Source organism: Aquarana catesbeiana, linkage group LG10 (assembly GCF_042186555.1).
Source record: "Aquarana catesbeiana isolate 2022-GZ linkage group LG10, ASM4218655v1, whole genome shotgun sequence".
Lineage (NCBI taxonomy): Eukaryota > Metazoa > Chordata > Amphibia > Anura > Ranidae > Aquarana > Aquarana catesbeiana.
Window position 1 is genome coordinate 233,221,235 of NC_133333.1, and position 20,819 is coordinate 233,242,053.

Sequence of the window (20,819 nt, forward strand, 5' to 3'; positions counted from 1 at the left end):
GAAGGAGAAAAAGTATGTTTGCCAAATTCTATAACAAACTATGAAAAAAAAATTATTTTTGAAAAATGTTCGGTCTTTTCTCGTTTGTTTACAAAAAAATTAAAAACCCAGTGGTGATTAAATACAACCAAAAGATTCTATTTGTGTGAAAAAAATGACAACAAAGTCATATGGGTAAAGTGTAGCATGACAGCGCTGAATTGTCAATCGAATTGTCATTCAAAGTGTGACAGCACTGAAAGCTGGAAAGTGGCCAGGGCAGGAAGGGGGTAAAAGTGCCCAGTAAGCAAGTGGTTAAAGGGACCACAACCCAAACAGTGGGGAAATAAAGCTGCCAGCCAGGACCCATCCCTGCCGTCCTGTACAACACTTATCAATTTAATCTCTTCCATATTTTTTCTCCTCCTAAACTTTTAATAATGTTTAGGTATTGAACCTGATAATGTTAATTTGTTATGGTTTCTAATATATTGTCCATACACTGTATCTGATATTGTATTTTTATATAATCTTTATCCATATTCTGATGAAAGGCACACAGTAAATGTCCTGAAATGCGTTGGTGATCAATAAATAGATAAAAAAATGTATTGTGTACATAAAAGGTTTACAATATTCTTCCAAGACAAGTCAACACACATTTATATTCTTAATGATCTTTAATAAGATAGCGATATTTGTTAACACAATTTAACACAGATTGATGCAAAATAACATTGCTGACTTTAGCGCAGCTGCTGTGATTTCTGACTGCAATAAAACCTGGAGGCCAACATAATTCGATTTCCCTCGATTTGGCTCCAGATGAATGCTATTGGCTCCAATCATCTACTCCCCTTTGCGTCCAACAATGAATAGAACAGCTTTATAATCAGTGAGATCGCTGACATTGCGTCTCCTCTGCAATGAATAGTAATCAATGACTAAACCCACCTTACCAAAGGCGTTTTTCACAAACTCCTCATTACATTTAAAACAATGGAACCGTTCTGCTCCAACAACCCAGTAAGTTTCATCTAATACTGCAAAAAGTAACAGTTGGCCTCCAGGTTTTAGCAGCTTTATTGTCTTCTCCAGATTCTTCATATATTCATCTTCATTTTTACTGATCATTTCCAGTATCCCCGCACTGATAACACAATCAGCAAGTGGTAGTAGCACCGGGGAAGATATGTTTTCCTGTTCAAAATCACATTTCAAAATCTGCTTGATGGACGACCTTAGGCGCATTTCTGTCTCCTGAAGTTGATCTCTGAAAGAAAAAAAAAAAACATAATATGGATATTACAGGAAATATTTCAATATACAGTGATGTTGTGTGATAAGCAATTCTGCTAAAATTCAGTTAGACTGTAATTTGACAAGTTAAAATAAAATTGTCATACTAGTGTAGCACTACCCCTGTAGGAGTTGCTAATTGCAGAGTTCCCCATTACTACACAGCCAGTCACACAGCATTTCCTTCTTATATCCAGACACAGTGATCAGACCTTTGGCTTGTGTTTTTGTTGTTTTATTAGGGGATGATAACTTAGATGGGGTAAAGGCAGGGCCATCTTAAAGGGGTTGTAAAGGTTCACGTTTTTACCTTAATGCATCCTATGCATTAAGGTGAAAAAACATCCGACAATACCGGCCCCCCCAGCCCCCCATTTTACTTACCTGAGCCCGTTCACCTGCTGCGCTCACCCCCGAATTCCTCTTCACCGCTCAGCCTGGCCATTGATTGGCTAGAGTGGATGGATTGAAAGCAGCGCACCCATTGGCTCGCGCTGTCAATCACATCCAATGACACGGCGCGCCGGGGGGCGGGGCCGAGTGATACAGTCAGCAGCTATAGCCGCCGGCTGTATCACAGGAGCGTGCCAGCAAGAACTAAACACCATGCAAGAGAGCTCGCATGAAGGTGTTTAGTTCTTGCGGGGTGGAGCTGAGACAGCCGCCAAGGGACCCCCAGAAATCCAGGTTCGGGGCCACTCTGTGCAAAACGAGCTGCACAGTTGAGGTAAGTATAACATGTTTGTTATTTAAAAAAAAAATACCTTTACAACCCCTTTAATAGCATCATGGGCCCCTGGGCAAAGTAATGCTCTGGGGCCCCTACCAGCTTGCCCCAATTTACGCACCTACTTTCAAGAATTAAAGTATAAATAGTTGATAGAATTAAACATAGATTCATTAGTACTTTCAATAAAATAAATTTTACAAAAAGAAAACATTCCATAAATCAAAGACTAATCAACACAAAGGGCACAGTGCAGGAGGGGTCAGGAGGGCACAGTATAGGTTCTGGGACGCTTCCCGGGACACGGCCATCTCTGGACAGTTTAGTAAAAAGCATGAATGTCCCAAGCAGTTGGCAAATATGATGTAATGTAAGATTATTGTGGGGCCCTTTGCACCCGGGGCCCCTGGGCAGTGCCCAGGAGTGCCTTTGCATTAAGATGGCCCTGGTTAAGGGATTATGGGATACCCAACTTGAAAATGTCCAACAATTAACACCAGGGACAACTTCCTCCCTATTTACAGATTCCTCTTCTTCCTTCCACCTGCACAAACTTGGTTCCATTGTACAGATCCTGCTGGTTGACTCCTGTGGGAACTAACTGTCCCTAGTTAGTTCAGCAATAGCCCATTACAGGCTGGGAACAGTCCCTTGGTAAACTTGCAATGTGGAGTGAACAGCATCTAACACAACCTTCTGCCTCTTTGTAGACACTTGTCCCAGTTCTACTGCTTGCAGAAATTCTAGCTCACCTGGCTGCCACCAGCCCACCTGGCTGCTTTCTCTTCCCACTCCTGTAATGGGATCCTTCCAGGCCAGCCTCCCCAGCTCCAGCCCGAGGTGAAACCCCTCCTGGCAGGGGTCCCTCAAGGGCCACGACAGACTCTCTTCAACACTGCTTGTCCTTCTGCCACTCAACTCCTCTGCTGGTATGGCTCATTAGTTTCCTGCCAGGCCCCCAACCTGAGTATTGGCTAAGGACCCCTAAATATTCAAGGCAAACCCTCCCAGCTTTCGCCCACTATCTTCCAGAATGTTCTCCAACATTCTAGAAACAGGGTGGGGGCATCAGAGAGCTGCTATGAGTCATCCAGCCCTGGCCTCTAATAACCCTGACCTAGATGCAGTGACTCAGGTTTATCCCTGGGCTTGACTATAGTTTGCCTAATCTCCCTTCTAGTAGCACACACCGGAGGGTGCTACACTAGGATTTTGAAGTTGAATTACATTGCAGTCAATAGGAGGTCATATTTTATGTTTAAATTAGGTCATCTGGAGGGCTTGACAAGCTATTGTCATTGAAATAACATGTTTGTGTTTGCTTGTTGTTACTTGAACTGGTAAGACAATGGGGTTGGTTTACTAAAGGCAAAAAGGTTGTTGACTTTGAAAGTGAAGTTGAACTTTGCAAGGGCATTTTTCCCAGAGCTTAGTGAATGAGGTGATATTTCACTTTGCAAACAATATAAAATCAAGTACAAAGAAAGTGAAAAAAAAAATGTTTTACTTGCATGTGATTAGATGATGGAAGTCAGCAGACCTTCACCTTATTCGCTAAGTGCAGGGTAAAATTCCCTTGCAAAGTACAACTTCCCTTGCAATGTCTATTTGTCTTTAGGAAATTAACTCCAAAAAGTGTTATAATAGCACCCTAAAAAACAAAGAGGCAATATAATGTGTGCATTTATTTTAATGTTATTTGATATTTCTTACCAAATAGCGTACAATGCATCCAAACACAGTAAATGGCTCTTGCTGTCCCTTTATCACACATCATTTGTTTGGTTGGTCAGCGCCTGTTAAAACGGAATTCCACTCAAAAATGGAACTTCTGCTTATCCGTCTTCTCCCCCCCTCCATTACCACATTTGGCACCTTTTGGGGGGGGAACGGGAAGCTGTTTTTGACAGGTATTGTTTCCCACTTCCAGGAGAGAGGGCCGCAGCTCCATCTCTCGGAAGTTCGGCCGCCTACTACTTCCTCCGGCGCTGGACCAATTAGAAAGCATGGCGCGCTACGCGCATGCGCAGTAGGGGCCTGGCTCTGAAGCCAAAAGCCGGGTTCCCTTACCTGAAATGGTGGCGACCGCACCCGACAGACAATCAGAAGATCGGCTGGGGTGCCGACATTGCAGGCTCCCTGGACACATAAGTGTCCATATATTAAAAGTCAGCAGCTGCAGTATTTGTAGCTGATGACTTTTAATTTTTCAGGGGCCTCCTTCTTAAGTTCATTCTCATAACTGATTATTCACTATGATTGTATTTCAATACATTTTACCTTCGACTAAATGCATTTCTCATTTTTGCATTCTGCCTAATAGTCCTTTCCTGTGCATGGCATTGCAGCATACTGATGGGTCAAACCTTACAGGGCAACAAGGCTGACTATTCCATAAGTAAAAAAACAATACCTAGCACCAGAATCCTTTTTTTATCCTCACAGTAATAGGATGCAGCTACTGTCCCTAACAAGAACAGAGTAATGTGGTGTTCAATCAGTGAAGCACAGGACATGTGTTCCATGCTTTTATTTCCATGCTTTCCAACAGGCCTCCTGAGCCAGTGCGAATGGGGATCATTACTTCAGATAAGCCAAACTGGCTCTAGGTATTGAATCTGCAAAAGCGGCTGGACATGGGAACTTGGATCACAATATGTCAGATGTCAGCACTCAAGGCTGCAGAGATCATTTCAGGATATTCTAGTCCGGGGCAAATCACCAAGGTCAGAAATAACAACAGTCTTCAATATTCTGGAAATACCATCCTGAAGGAGACCAAGTCAATGAGCGCTGCATTCTGCTCCCTTATTGGGCAAAGCTTTGCCCAATCATGGCGCAGTGTAAGCTGGTTGTTAAGGAGCAGGGCCGGGAAGCCGGACGCAGTGCACTTAACAACCGATGACTCATCAGCTGTCAGGGGGGTTCCCCCGCTGCAAAAAAAAAAAAGTGGCAGTTAAAACATAAAGAAAAAAATGGTGTGGTCTGGTATGGGTTTGGAGGGGAACCCCACGCCAAATACAGTGGGGACGGAAAGTATTCAGACCCCCTTAAATCTTCCACTCTTTTTTATATTTCAGCCATTTGCTAAAATCATTTAAGTTCATTTTTTTCCTCATTAATGTACACACTGCACCCCATATTGACAGAAAAACACAGAAGTATTCAGACCCTTTGCTCAGTATTTAGTAGAAGCACTCTTTTGATCTAATACAGCCATGAGTCTTTTTGGGAAAGAAACAACAAGATTTTCACACACTGGATCCTCTCCAGTTCTGTCAGGTTGGATGGTAAACGTTGGTGGACAGACATTTTTAGGTCTCTCCAGAGATGCTCAATTGGGTTTAAGTCAGGGCTCTGGCTGGGCCATTCAGGAACAGCCACGGAGTTGTTGTGGTGCCACTCTTTCGTTATTTTAGCTGTGTGCTTAGGGTCATTGTCTTGTTGGAAGGTAAATCTTCGGCCCAGTCTGAGGTCCTGAGCACTCTGGAGAAGGTTTTCGTCAAGGATATCCCTGTACTTGGCCGCATTCATCTTTCCCTCGATTGCAACCAGTCGTCCTGTCCCTGCAGCTGAAAAACACCCCCACAGCATGATGCTGCCACCACCATGCTTCACTGTTGGGACTGTATTGGACAGGTGAGAGCAGTGTCTGGTTTTCTCCACACATACCGCTTAGAATTAAGACCAATAAGTTCTATCTTGGTCTCATCAGACCAAAGAATCTTATTTCTCACCACCTTGGAGTCCTTCAGGTGTTTTTTTTTGCAAACTCCATGCGGGCTTTCATATGTCTTGCACTGAGGAGAGGCTGCAGTGATGGTTGACTTTCTACAACTTTTTCCCATCTGCCGACTGCATCTCTGTAGCTCAGCCACAGTGATCTTTGGGTTCTTCTTTACCTCTCTCACCAAGGCTCTTCTCCCCTGATAGCTCAGTTTGGCCGGACGGCCAGCTCTAGGAAGGGTTCTGGTCGTCCCAAACGTCTTCCATTTAAGGATTATGGAGGCCACTGTGCTCTTACGAACCTTAAGTGCAGCAGAAATTTTTTTGTAACCTTGGCCAGATCTGTGCCTTGCCACAATTCTGTCTCTGAGCTCTTCAGGCAGTTCCTTTGACCTCATGATTCTCATTTGCTCTGACATGTACTGTGAGCTGTAAGGTCTTATATAGACAGGTGTGTGACTTTCCTAATCAAGTCCAATCAGTATAATCAAACACAGCTGGGCTCAAATGAAGGTGTAGAACCATCTCAAGGATGATCAGAAGAAATGGACAGCACCTGAGTTAAATATATGAGTGTCACAGCAAAGGGTCTGAATACTTAGGACCATGTGATATTTCAGTTTTTCTTTTTTAATAAATCTGCAAAAATGACAACAATTCTGTGTTTTACTGTCAATATGGGGTGCTGTGTGTACATTAATGAGGAAAAAAATGAACTTAAATGATTTTATCAAATGGCTGCAATATAACAAAGAGTGAAAAATTTAAGGGGATCTGAATACTCTCCGTCCCCACTGTAAGAAAAAAATGGCATACGGTTCCCCCAAAATCCATACTAGACCCTTATCTGGGCATGCAGCCCGGCAGGTCAGGAAACCATACCAGACCACATGCCCTCAAATGGAGGGTGGGTGCCTTGGGGCCACCCCAAAGCACCTTGCCCCCATGTTGATGGGGACAAGGGCCTCATCCCAACAACTGTGGCCATTGGTTATGGGGGTCTGCAGACGGGGGGCTTATAAGAATCTGGAAGCCCACTTTAACAAGGGGCCCCCAGAACCTCCCCCCATGTGAATGGGTATCAAGTACATAGTAACACTACCCATTCACCAAAAAAGTGTCAAAATGTACTAAAAACAAGTTTTTGACACCTTATTAAATAATAAAAAAATGGTGTCCCTCGATGTAAATCCATCGTCAATCACGCAACCCGCCGAACCGCCGACCGCAAAAAGTAAATATAAATTGAAATCGCTATGCCTCCTGGGACGGCCTCCCACCAAATGCCTGCTCTGCACTTTGACATTTTTTATATAGGTAAGGGGTGGGGCCACCTGTCTACGTCATTCAGGGGGCCCTTGTGACATCACAGGCCCAGCATGCACCAGTCCATGAAGTCATAAGAGGGTGGTGACATCGGGTGATGCCAGGTGGCTCCGCCTCTTACCTATAAGAAATGTCAAAGCGCAGAGCAGGCATTCAGCAGGAGGCCATCCCGGGAGGTTGGAGTGTTTTTTTATTTATTTATTGCACCTGAGTGGGGCAGAGGAGGGTATGAAATCTAAGATTATCCGATTTGTCTATATGTGGAGGCTTAAAAAATATGATTGAACAAGTGTAGAAGTTTAAGGATTACATTTTTTAATGTTGTTTAGTTATTGATGTTCACTTTAAAATATGTAGTACGAAAAAGCTAAAAAAAATACATGTCTTAAAAGACAGGAGAAAAACTTAGGTGGCGTTGAGATTGTGCCATGATAATAAACCTGCGTACTAAATCCCAATCATAAAACTCAATCAAAAATGATAAGAAAAGGTCCAAGATTCATAAAAAGAAAAAGGGACAATACACAAATGTTTAACAGAAATATTATGTAACAATCTAAGCAAGCTGATAAAGTAACCTATAGGGACACAATAAACTGGGATGAGTCTATTTACAGGATTCACTTGAGTGAATAAATGATCTCCAACTGAGAAAAGGGGAATAATATGAATAGTCTGTGTAGGTTCACAAGATATCATGGAATCCAGCAAAGATGATGAATGTGTAAATGTAAAAATAAGTTCACAGGAATAAATGAAGTCCTGAACTCAGAGGTAAATATGTGTGGTTAAATATCACAAGACTGTGACATAGCCCACAGAAGAAAGTAACCTTGAGGCAAGATTAAGAGCTCGTTCACACTATACGTGCGTGAAAAATGTTGAACTGAAGGGAATGCAGATTTTACTTGCAGAAACATCAGTTTCACGTCAGTTTCCATCAATTTTTATGCGTGTCAGTTCTGTGCCCTGTTCACACCGATGTTGATGTCATGTCAGGTTTTTTCCGTGTGGAAAACTGCGTACACATTTAAGATTTCTGCATAGAAAAAAATCCACACGTGATACCAGTGTTGTGGTGTGAACAGGGCACATAGGGAACCATTTTTTTTTGTGCCCTTGCAGAACGCATGCAGAAAAACTGGAGTCTCTGCACCATGGTGTGATCCAGGGGCTAAGGCCTCGTGCCCTGTTCACACCTCAACATGCAGATTTTTTCTGCGCAGGAATCTGCAACGTGTATGCAGTTTTCTCCATGGGGAAAAAAACTGACATGGCATCAACATTGGCGTGAACAGGGCACATAACTGACACACATGAAAACTGATGTCAACATGCATGAAAACTGATGTGAAGCTGATGTCTCTGCAAGTGAAATCTGCTCGGTTTTCACTTCAGTTCCCATCAGTTTTCATGCATGTATGGTGTGAACGACCCCTCATGGTAGAAATGTTTTTAATCCTGATCTGATTAAATGCGTATGAAAGGATGGTGATACTCTCCTTGATAATGGAATAGACTATAATCCAAAAAAAACTTCAAAATGGCTCAAATATGCAAATATTACTAGTGTAAATACAAGACCACCCTCTCAATGTGCTACACTGGTGGGGAAGTTCATGTGTAAAAAAGCAGGCCCGGGACAAGGGGTGGGCAGGACGGGTAGCTGCACTGGGCACTGTGGGTTCATGTGAGGAGGGGGGGGCGCTGCGAGGAGGTCAAGGGAGAGGGTATGTGGACTTGGAGGGAATTTTGAGGGGTAGAGGATCTGTAGTAGGAGACATGACTTTTTTGGGGGAGGGGTATTTGTGTTGGGGGGGTTTAGGGGATGGGGGCAAAGATTTGTGCTCGGAGAGAGGATTGCAGCAGGGAGGCAGATTTGTACTTGGGCGTAAGCATGCAGATCAGTGCTCAATTTTGTGGGGGGGGGGGGGTTTGCTGACACATAATGCTCATACATCTCAACATCGCTCTAGATTACTTTGTGACAGCACTGAAAAAAGCATAATAAACCATGCATACCAATCAGAGTGTCCACTGAGAAAAGTCTAAGTGGAAGCAATAAGCTAAGTGTTTGGTATATAAAATATAATATGATAATCCCTGTAGGGGCATGCCGAAGTACTGAAATCTCTACCATAAAAAAAAATTGGGTAAAAAATGACTGGAGGATTTGTCAACCTAGGCCCTTACAAATTTAGAATAAAGACACAGACTGAGTGACATGGGTTTTATACGGCCACAGCAGCCAATTTTATTAACCAAAGAATAAAATAACATAATATTAAAACATACAAATAAGTGGAAATTCAGCAATGTAATGCCCAACAACAGGAGATCTTTGGGTGTGCTTAAGGCATAATTTTAACTGGAATCGTCCATGTCCTCAGCCTCGCCCCAACTGGCTCGAAGACGTTCCGACATCACACATAATTGCATATTCCCCCTCCCCCAGGAGACCTCACTCCTGGGAGAACCACCAAGTGGAAGCGCCATACCTTAGACGGGCCCCACAATTTTGTAACCATGTATTTACTGACCCCCCAAAGACCCCTAGACCCACCAACTGCTGTGACAAAATAAGCAACATACAACATTTAGTAAATTATATATATATATATCGTATTTATCGGTGTATAACACGCACTTTTTTCCCCTTAAAATCAGGGGAAAATCGTGGGTGCGTGTTATACGCCGATCCCCGTCGATCTCCGCTGATTTTTTGCGATCGCGCCGACATACACATCCGAATGTACAGATTTAAATATGGCGCCGGCGGATTCGGCGAGATACGCGAAGCTGAGTGTACTCGGCTCTTTTCGGCTCCGCTCACAGTCCCGCCACTGGGCGGGACTGTGAGCGGCGCCGAAAAGAGCCGAGTACATTCGGCTATGTGTATCTCTGCTCCGCCGAGTCCCTCCGCGGCGCCATATTTAAATCTGTACACTTGGATGTGTATGTCAGCGTGATCACAAAAAAATCAGCGGACATCGGCGGGGATTGCAAGGCTGCACTGGGACAAGGCTGCAATGGACACTGGGGAAGGCTGCACTAACAAGGCTGCACTGACATGGCTGCAAGGCTGCCCTGGGGCAAGGCTGCACTGAGAAGGCTTCAATGACACTGACAAGGCTGCATTGATGGGCATTTAAATGTAATTTTTTTTCCCTTAAACTTCCCTCCTAAAAGTTTTTTTCCTTAAAATTCCCTCCTAAACTTGGGGTGTGTGTTATACGCCGGCGCGTGTTATACGCCAATAAATACGGTATATATTCTTTTTTTTATATTATTATTATTTGTTTTTTTTTTTTATAAACTCGATAAAAACTTTAGACACATAAATGCAACCACTTAGCTATCCACTTCGGTAAACCCCTATCACCAGGGCGGGTGGGTGGAAAGCTGTGACTTCTCCTGACTCCTTAGGAATGTGAGAGAACTACCTTACCACAAAGACCCTCTAATATGAACCCTGCCCCTTCGACCTATGTCTCCAATCAGGTAAGGGCTACACCCCCACCAAACACACTGACCTAGCTGACCGTTCCCTGACCTTGTTCCTCCCTTAGTCATGCAGCTCATCTGTCCATTTTCTCCTCCAGGTCTCACTCGACTAAAGGATTCATCAACCTAGGTCCTTACAAACTTAGAATAAAGACACAGACTGAGTGACATGTGTTTTATACAGCCACAGCAGCCAATTTTATTAACCAAAGAATAAAATAACATAATATCAAAACATACCAATAAGTGGAAATTCAACAATGTAATGCCCAACAACAAGAGGTCTTTGGGTGTCCTTAAGGACCAATTTTAACTGGAATCATCCATGTCCTCAGCTGCGCCCCAACCGGCCCAAAGGCTTTCTGACACACATAATTCCATATTCCCCTCATCCAGGAGACCTCACTTCTCGGAGAACCACCACTAACCAGGTGGAAGTGCCATACCTTAGATGGGCCCCACAATTTTGTAACCATGTAATTACTGACCCCCCAAAGACCCCTTGACCCGCCACATGAGCTTGAGTGACACCTCATTCAAGCGAATCCCTCCACACCTGCAGCGCCCTCATCACCCCCTCCTTTAGGCCCAAAGACCAAATATCTGTCCCTACTGCATTCAGGTGAACACCATCATCCCTCCAATAGCAGACAGACTGATCCTCCAGATCCCGGTGGCAAACCACCATGCCCCGGAGCTTAGCCACAAACCCGTCTACCTCTTTGTTTAACTTAATTCTCGCCTTGTTCAGACAACCAATGGAGTGAGCAAAACACCAAACCTTTTTAGCCACGATATCTGACCATACAATGATGCATCCGGAAAAATCACGCATCATGAGCAATAGTCAAATTGCCGCCCCTATCCTCCGTGGCTCCTTTGCCTTGAGGGGTTCCAACCCCCAGCCGTCTGCATCTGCAATGCAGACATAACATTGGAAACGGAGGACGCGATTGCCTCGGCCGTTCGCCCGGATCCCAGCTGGCTCCGAAAGGCAGGGTGACCTAACCAGATGCTGCAGAAGATTCCCACTGCATCGGCGTCCCTTGCACCCTGCGTTTTGGTGACTCTGGCTCAGGGTTCCAGGAAGCATCATCGTCTGCCCCAGCCATATCTTGCAAGGATGATGAGCTGCGGGGTACCTCAGAACCCTCAGCTGCAGCAGGGACATGCTGTCTCTTTAAAGTGGCGGATCCCCCAGCTTGAGTCTCCGGCCTCCTTCCACTGGCATTACCAGGCTGCAGCGGCACTGGAGGGCAAGCAGAGGGTGCCCGAACCCTCCTGCTGCCCATAGCTGTTCTAATTTCTGGCCGAGCTCCTCTCTGCACTGAAGCCACAGAGAGAGCTGACGGCTACAGATCCTCGCAGCGGCGGCCGGCAGGGGAGTAAAGTGGACCCCCCCTCCATGCAATCTCCTCTAGCATCCAGGGCAGATGATCTCCCGCTGGGAGCAGCTGAGGGGAAATGACACCCCCACTGCGTGTTTCTGATTGTCTGCCATGCTGAGCCACTCCCCCGCTTGGAACCTCAGCAGGGGGCGCAGCCACAAACTCAGGCATCTGAAGAGAGGGGGAGGAGAGGGAGTAAGAGCAGGATCCCTCGGGTCCCGCTGGCGACGAGGATTCCTCCCGGGGCCACCTCTGGGACTTAGAGCAGGAAGCCCAGCAGCAGGCCCTGGAGGGTCCCTGAGACAGGGGCTCCTACATGGAGGCTGGACCTGGGGCACAGGTGAAGGACTCGGGCGCTCAGGACGGGGAACCCTCCTAGCCTGTTTCCAAGCAGATGTGGAAGTAGCAGGTGAGGGAGCTGCTCCTGACCCCCCCCCAGCATGTCTAATAGCTGCTGCTGCAGCCACTGCGGACCCGATCCTCTGCTGCAGCCCCGACCTGGCCCAGCAAGGCCTCCACTTCACTCATTCTGTGTTTCTCTTCCAGCGGGGGGGGGACCGAAGCTGCCACTTCTCACTTCTCCTGACTCCTTGGAATGTGAGAGAACTACCTCAACACAAAGACCCTCTAATCTGAACCCTGCCACTTCGACCTCTGCCTCCAATCAGGTAAGGGCTACACCCCCACCAAACACACTGACCTAGCTGACTGTTCATTGACCTTGTTCCTCCCTTAATCATGCAGCCCCTCTGTCCATTTTCTCCTCCAGGTTTCACTTTATACGTGATCACTAAAAAGTGAATATACAAATGAAAGATAAAATAAGCTGATAAGTTTAGACCCCTAAACAAAGGTCAATTGTGCAGGAAATTGCATCTAAAAGGTTAAGAAAAAATGCTCCAGCTGTGTAACTTAATAATATCAGCCATGGCTCACACATTCAGCAAAGTGTCAGATTAAGACATCCAAGGAGCCATTATACTTGCAGATAAACCATCAAAAAGTCTCAAAAAAAGGTAATTTGTCCAACTGTTCACAACAGTCCATTTGATCCAGTCAGAGACAAGAACGTAGCCTCATTGTTGAGATTGTTTAGACCTGCGTACATGCTGGGATGTGCCCCGGCTGACAGCTCATTCACCAGAGTAGTGTCTTCAGGTGAGGCATAAATCATAAGCAATGAAGATAAGAATAAATATAAACAGACCAAGCAAGCAAGATCCTGTATAGAAATCAGGCTCTAAAGTGCATAGCTTCAATTCAAGTACACAATGGAACAAAGCCGAGACCAGGGAACCCGGACGTACTCACTGTGACCCATGATAAATGCTTAAGGGTACCCGCTCATGTTGTCAAGGTCCCATGAGTTGGATGCTGCTGACTAGTGAGGGTGCAGGCTGAGGAGAGGTCCGCCCAGACCAAAAGCATACTGCAGAAATAGGAAGGTATAGTCCAGCCACTGCACGACTCACCTGGCCCAAGTGGTTAGCAGGTAAAAGGTATCTCTGTGTAACTCTAAACGGGTAACCTGTAAAAGTGTTTAAAGCGTCGCCTACGGAGAATTTTAAGTGCCGTAGTTAGGCACCATACCACGGGCGTACGCAATTTTAAAGTGTGACATGTTAGGTATCTATTTACTCGGCGTAACATCATCTTTTATATTTTACCAAAAGTTGGGTATTATATTGTGTTTGTGTGCAAGTAAATTCATTTACTTGCACAACTATGAACCCTTAGTTGTTCAGTAACTACAATTCACATTATGCCTAGTCTGTAAATGTCAGAGTTTTTCAATGCCTTATGGGATGTGTAGTTCCGCAAAAGTTGAAGGGCCGTAGTTTGGAGATCCCTATAGCAACATGCAGAAGATTTCACTCCATTGGAGATTTTTAAGGCAGCAATATGGTAGTCTTATGCTACCTCCTTAACACATGACAGGGTCAATCCTATTGCCCTTACCACGGTGGACTTTGGAAGATCTGTAGTTTGCTCTTCTACTTTCAATATTAATAATTAAAAGAGAAGTAAGGGTTTTTTTTTTTAGATTTATACTTACTTCAGTGTATGCAGCATTAGTCCGATGCTGCATCTGTCCCCCGGCGCCTCTGCACTGAAAACAGAGCGATTGAACACCACCGATCGCTCAGTTTTCACAGCTCTGTGAGCAGAGAGCTGTAGACTGTCAGTCACAGCTCTCTGCTCATCTCCCTCCGCGCTCATTGGAGCACTGAGCTGTGGAGGGGCGGCTCGCTGAGAGGCTGAGACAGGTGTCAATCCAGGCACCTGGCGGATGCCTGGACTGATATCCATGACGTCAGCAGAGAGGGGACTTCAGTCCCCTCTCTTCTGAAAATGGGTCACAGGAGTGCAAAACAAATTGCACTCCGGTGATCCATAGGAGAAGCTCAGCCAAACAAGCTTTGGCTGGACTTCTCCTTTAAACTTCATAGGTAATTTTTACTTTGTTTTTAGATTGTTATATACTATCACTATGATGCCATACATATTGTAAGTGTTAATAAAGGAAAATGACCACAGGTACAGTTTTCTGATTTGTATGTGTCTTTCAATATTTTATATTTCAGTATCTACTAAAGCTGGCCATACATGGATCGAAATTTGACCGGTTCAGCAGGGACATTGTATGGGCACTGTAGTTGTACAGAAGTGACTTCTGTACAACCACCCTGTTGAATTCTCCACGCTCGATCAGTGCTGCAGGAAGATAATGACACAGCAGGGAGGATTCATTCATCCACCTTGAATGTGTGGATAGGGGGATCTGATCATTTTATTTCATTCAGCCCGCTCATCTATGGGCAGCCTAATACACCACTCTAATACCCACTAGCTGCTCCAACATATCTGGTGTAGCAAGGTCCCAGGCCTCCTTTATTCTAATGAGAACCACCAGAGCCAGGGACAGCTGACATCCTTCTGTATAGAGTGTAATGTAAGGTAAATTTATGGTCACCAGACACTTCTTGAATGCAAAGAGATTTATTTTCTCTTGAACAGAACGTTATGGGCCGTTCGTGCCAAATTCGATTGACGCGTCATGGCCCATAATTCACTGCGGCATTGCAGTGCGTTGCTGGCTGATAATTGGCCAAGCATGCACTATGACCCGCATGCTTGGCCAATCACAGCACCGTCTGTACAGAGAGCCATAATTGGCCAAAGCCAGGGTGGCTTTGGCCAATTATGGCTCAGGGGGTTTAGTACAAGGCCTGCGTGGCGGCCTTGTGTAGGGTGTTGTGGCGGCAGAGAGCGATAGACAGAGAGACAGTGTCATTTCATTTAAGTTAGATAGAGTAGGCAGGGGAGTCAGTTAGCTGCACTTACAGTGTATTGTGTATATATATATATGCATCCTAGGTGTATATATATGTATATATATATATATATATATATATATATATATATATATATATATATATATATATACACACATGTATATATATATATATATATATATATATATATATATATATATATATACACATATACACTCTATTCAGTTTAGCTAGAGCCGTTCCTGTTATTCTCTTCCTAATATACTGACAAAATACAGTATTTACAGTATTTACAGTTAGTGTACTGTGTCCTTTGCACAGTGTGCACCTAAAGCTACCTGAAGAAAATTGCTGTTTTTCTTCTGATCCTATTAGTACCACAGGCAGGCAGCTGCAGTATTTACAGTTAGTGTACTGTGTCCTCTGCACAGTGTGCACCTAAAGCTACCTGAAGACAACTGCTGGTGTTCTTCTGATCCTATTAATACCACAGGCAGGCAGCTGCAGTATTTACAGTTAGTGTACTGTGTCCTCTGCACAGTGTGCACCTAAAGCTACTTGAAGACAATTGCTGGTGTTCTGATCCTATTAATACCACAGGCAGGCAGCTGCAGTATTTAAAGTTAGTGTACTGTGTCCTCTGCACAGTGTGCACCTAAAGCTACCCGAAGACAATTGCTGGTGTTCTTCTGATCCTATTAGTACCACGGGCAGGCAGCTGCAATATTTAAAGTTAGTGTACTGTGTCCTCTGCACAGTGTGCACCTAAAGCTACCTGAAGACAATTGCTGGTGTTCTGATCCTATTAATACCACAGGCAGGCAGCTGCAGTATTTACAGTTATGCCGCGTACACACGGTCGGACTTTTCGTCTACAAAAGTCCAACGGACGCTGACGGACTAAAGCTGGCTGGTAATCCGATCGTGTGTGGGCTTCTCCGGACTTTCAACGGACTTTTTTAGCCTCAAATCCGACGGACTTTAGATTTGAAACATGCTTCAAATCTTTACGTCGTAAGTACGACGGACCCCGAAATCCGCTCGTCTGTGTGCTAGTCCGACGGACAAAAACCCATGCTAGGGCAGCTATTGGCTACTGGCTATGAACTTCCTTATTTTAGTCCGGTGTACGTCATCACGTACGAATCCGTCGGACTTTTGTGTGGTCGTGTGTAGGCAAGTCCGTTCGTAAGAAAGTCTGCCGCAAGTCCGCCGAAGGTACGTCGGAAGTCTGTCGGACAGGCTGTCGGACTTTTGTAGACGAAAAGTCCGACCGTGTGTACGCGGCATTAGTGTACTGTGTCCTCTGCACAGTGTGCAACTAAAGCTACCTGAAGACAATTGCTGGTGTTCTGACCCTATTAATACCACAGGCAGGCAACTGCAGTATTTACAGTTAGTGTACTGTGTCCTCTGCACAGTGTGCACCTAAAGCTACCTGAAGAAAATTGCTGGTGTTCTTCTGATCCTATTAGTACCACAGGCAGGCAGCTGCAGTATTTACAGTTAGTGTACTGTGTCCTCTGCACAGTGTGCACCTAAAGCTACCTGAAGACAATTGCTGGTGTTCTGATCCTATTAATACCACAGGCAGGCAGCTGCAGTATTTACAGTTAGTGTACTGTGTCCTCTGCACAGTGTGCACCTAAATCTACCTGAAGACAATTGCTGGTGTTCTGATCCTATTAATACCACAGGCAGGCAGTTGATTCTGCTAGCTGCAGTATAATCAGTAGGGATGAGCTTCATGTTCGAGTTGAACCCATGTTCGACTCGAACATCCTGTGTTTGGTCGTTTGCCGAATTATGAACGATATGGGCCGTTCGCACCAAATTTGAGTGGCGCGTCACGGCCCATAATTCACTGCGGCATCACAGTGCATTGCTGGCTGATGATTGGCCAAGCATGCACTATGACCCGCATGCTTGGCCAATCACAGCGCCGTCTGTACAGAGAGCCGTAATTGGCCAAAGCTTATGGCTCAGGGGGTTTAGTACATGCCCCACACTATATAAGGCCGCCTACATGGCGGCCCTGTGTAGTGTGTTCTGGCATTGAGAGAGAGATAGATAGACAGAGAGACAGTGTCATTTGAATTAAGTTAGATAGAGTAGGCAGGCGAGTCAGTTAGCTGCACATACAGTGTATTGTGTATATATATACATATTAGGTGTTGTGTATATATATATATATATATATATATACACTGTATTCAGTTTAGCTAGATTAGTTCCTGTTATTCTCTACCTACTACTGACAGGCCGGCAGGTGTTTTTATAGTATTTACAGCTACCTGAAGAAAATTGGTGGTGTTCTTCTGATCCTATTAGTCCTATTAGCTACAGTATTTACAGTTAGTGTAGTGCGTCCTCTGCACAGTGTGCACCTAAAGCTACCTGCAGAAAATTAGTGGTGTTCTTCTGATCCTATTAGTGCAGTACCACAGGCAGCTGTCGTATTTACGACTTAGTATAGAGCGTCCTCTGCACAGTGTGCACCTAAAGCTACCTGAAGAAAATTAGTGGTGTTCTTCTGATCCTATTAGTACAGTACCGCAGGCAGCTGCAGTATTTACAAGTTAGTGTAGTGCATCCTCTGCACAGTGTGCACCTAAAGCTACCTGAAGAAAATTAGTGGTGTTCTTCTGATCTTATTAGTACAGTACTGCAGGCAGCTGCAGTATTTAAAAGTTAGTGTAGTGCGTTCTCTGCACAGTGTGCACCTAAAGCTACCTGAAGAAAATCAATGGTGTTCTTCTGATCCTATTAGTACCACATGCAGGCAGCTACAGTATTTACAGTTAGTGTAGTGTGTCCTCTGCACAGTGTGCACCTAAAGCTACCTGGAAACAATTGCTGGTGTTCTGCTCCTATTAATACCACAGGCAGGCAGCTACAGTATTTACATTTAGTGTACTGTGTCCTCTGCACAGTATGCATCTGAAGCTACTTGAAGAAAATGAGTTGTGTTCTTCTAATCCTATTAATAACACAGGCAGGCAGCTGCAGTATTTACAAGTTAGTTTAGTGCGTCCTCTGCACAATGTGCACCTAAAGCTACCTGAAGAAAATTGGTGGTGTTCTTCTGATCTTATTAGTACAGTACCGCAGGCAGCTGCAGTATTTACAAGTTAGTGTAGTGCATCCTCTGCACAGTGTGCAGCTAAAGCTACCTGAAGAAAATTAGTGGTGTACTTCTGATCCTATTAGTACAGTACCGCAGGCAGCTGCAGTATTTACAAGTTAGTGTAGTGCGTTCTCTGCACAGTGTGCACCTAAAGCTACCTGAAGAAAATTAGTGGTGTTCTTCTGATCCTATTAGTACAGTACCACAGGCAGCTGTAGTATTTACCGAGGACTCCTGGTCGTTAGTGAAAGGAACAGTGTGACGGCGAGGTGGTGGCTCCATACTGACTGAGAACTGCTGAAACGGAGGCATCCACCTGCTCGGATCCTGTGTGGTGAGAGGGTTAACAAGTTTATTTAAATGCTACACACACATTTAGAACTGCACAGAGTGTTGCTGGGACTGATAGTCCCACGGAACAAGTTAAGTTGCAGAACTTCACATCTGAATAGACTTCAGTATTCAAGAGCGAATGCTAGATGTTTGTTTTCTTCATATGAGAACACTTAGTCAATCTGCTGGATTACAATTGTTTTAGTGTGTTACATTACACTGCGCAACACCCAGGAGGAACCCCTTTGCGGATTACAATTATAAAAACTAGCGAAGACTGAAGACGTCAGGACTACCTTTTCATTGCAGGGCCCTGCATTTAGTTACAAAGGATAGTGACTTTAAGGTCTAGAGCAGGGGGAGCTCCTGGGTATAGATTTATACAAATATATATACATATACATATATATATATATATATATATATATATATATATATATATATATATATATATATATATATACACATATATCTGTGTCTGTTATTGATTGTCATAATCATTTCTTATACTATTACACTATGCTGGTGTGATAGTATAGTTGCTGTACTAACTCTTTATATAAATATATTATTTACCCAAAGAAAGAAGTTATTTTTGGTTATTATTGAAATTTGTGTGCAGTGTTGTCATTTCTCCTGTAGGTGGAGTTACCAGCACCCAGATAGAGGTAACTATAACTATAAGTGTAAATTGTGGGTTAAAGTTGATATTCATATTGTTACAACACTGCACTACAGTTGTGTCAAGTGGATTGAACAATTTAAGAAGGGTGAAGAGCATAGAGGGCAGGCCCGCTTAAATCAGCAGCTCCACCGAGACTTATTGCTACATGTGGGAGCTCGTCCGGGATAACTGTCACTCTAAAGCCAAACACCCTTTTAAGAACCCTAGAATGGATCCCCCCACTGTGGCACAGTGGTGTGAGGCGGAAAGCATCCGCTCAGAAGCGAGCTTGGCCATGGAACTCTGGGGAGATATCTGAGAGAAGGAACACATTAACCAAGTGGTAAAAATACTATCCCCAGGACAAAGAGCCAAGGTGGTCGCAGTAAGGCCCGACCATGAGACATTTTGCACCTATGCATTATTGGAATGGAGGAAGGGAATTCCGGAAAATTTCAGGGGTGCAAGTGTTGAACTCGCTGACAAGACCAAATTTTATCTGACCCACCCAAGGGAAGATGGGGAGAGTCCTGCCCCCTTCTCCCAAATGAGTTTCACAGGAATCAAGGTTCCATCACAGTCAGCACCAGCTGCAATTGAGCCAGAACTCATCACAGCCCTGGGAAATTTGGTGTCCCAATGTCAAAAAGGGAACCCAACCTACTCAGGGACTGGGTACCGAAAACTGGGCATTTTCTCGGGACAACGGCCTGTACCCAAAGGAGAAGATACCTTTGAGGAATGGTTGGTACAGACCACGTTGGTGCTGGATGAGTGGGACATCCCTGAAACACAGAAGAAACAACGGATTACTGAGAGTCTCACGGGGCCTGCTTTTGAGGCCATTCGAAATTTAAAGCTCAGCAAACAGAACTGTGTAGCCCAAGACTACTTAGATATCCTGCAAGATGTGTTTGGACGTACTGAAAAGTAGGGATGAGCCGAACACCCCCCGGTTCGGTTCGCACCAGAACCTGCGAACGGACCGAAAATTCGCACGAACTTTAGAACCCCATTGACGTCTATAGGACTCGAACGTTCGAAATCAAAAGTGCTAATTTTAAAGGCTAATTTGCATGGTATTGTCCTAAAGAGGGTTTTAGGGATCTAGATCCTGCCCCAGGGGACATGTATCAATGCAAAAAAAACTTTTAAAAATGGCCGTTTTTTCGGGAGCAGTGATTTTAATGATGCTTAAAGTTAAAAAAAAAGTGAAATATTACTTTAAATATCGTACCTGGGGTGTGTCTATAGTATGCCTGTAAAGTGGCGCGTGTTTCCCGTGTTTAGAACAGTCCCTGCACAAAATGTCATTTTTAAAGGAAAAAATCTCATTTAAAACTGCTTGCGGGTTTAATGTAATGTCGGGTCCTGGCAATATGGATGAAAATCAGTGAGACAAATTTAAAAAAAGGAAAGGCGTGGGGCCCCAGGCCCTCTGAACAGCAGT

General features: G+C 44.5%; 1 protein-coding gene across 1 annotated transcript in view; it reads right to left on the bottom strand.

Moving 5' to 3' along the window:
- Positions 1-640: 640 nt before the first annotated feature.
- Positions 641-20,819, bottom strand: part of LOC141111276 (indolethylamine N-methyltransferase-like) — a 57,146-nt gene continuing 36,967 nt past the window's right edge. Inside the window, exon 3 of the mRNA XM_073603421.1 lies at positions 641-1,252. Within this exon, the coding sequence (XP_073459522.1) occupies positions 829-1,252 (424 nt within the window). The 3' untranslated portion in view covers positions 641-828. The remainder of the gene's footprint in view (positions 1,253-20,819) is intronic.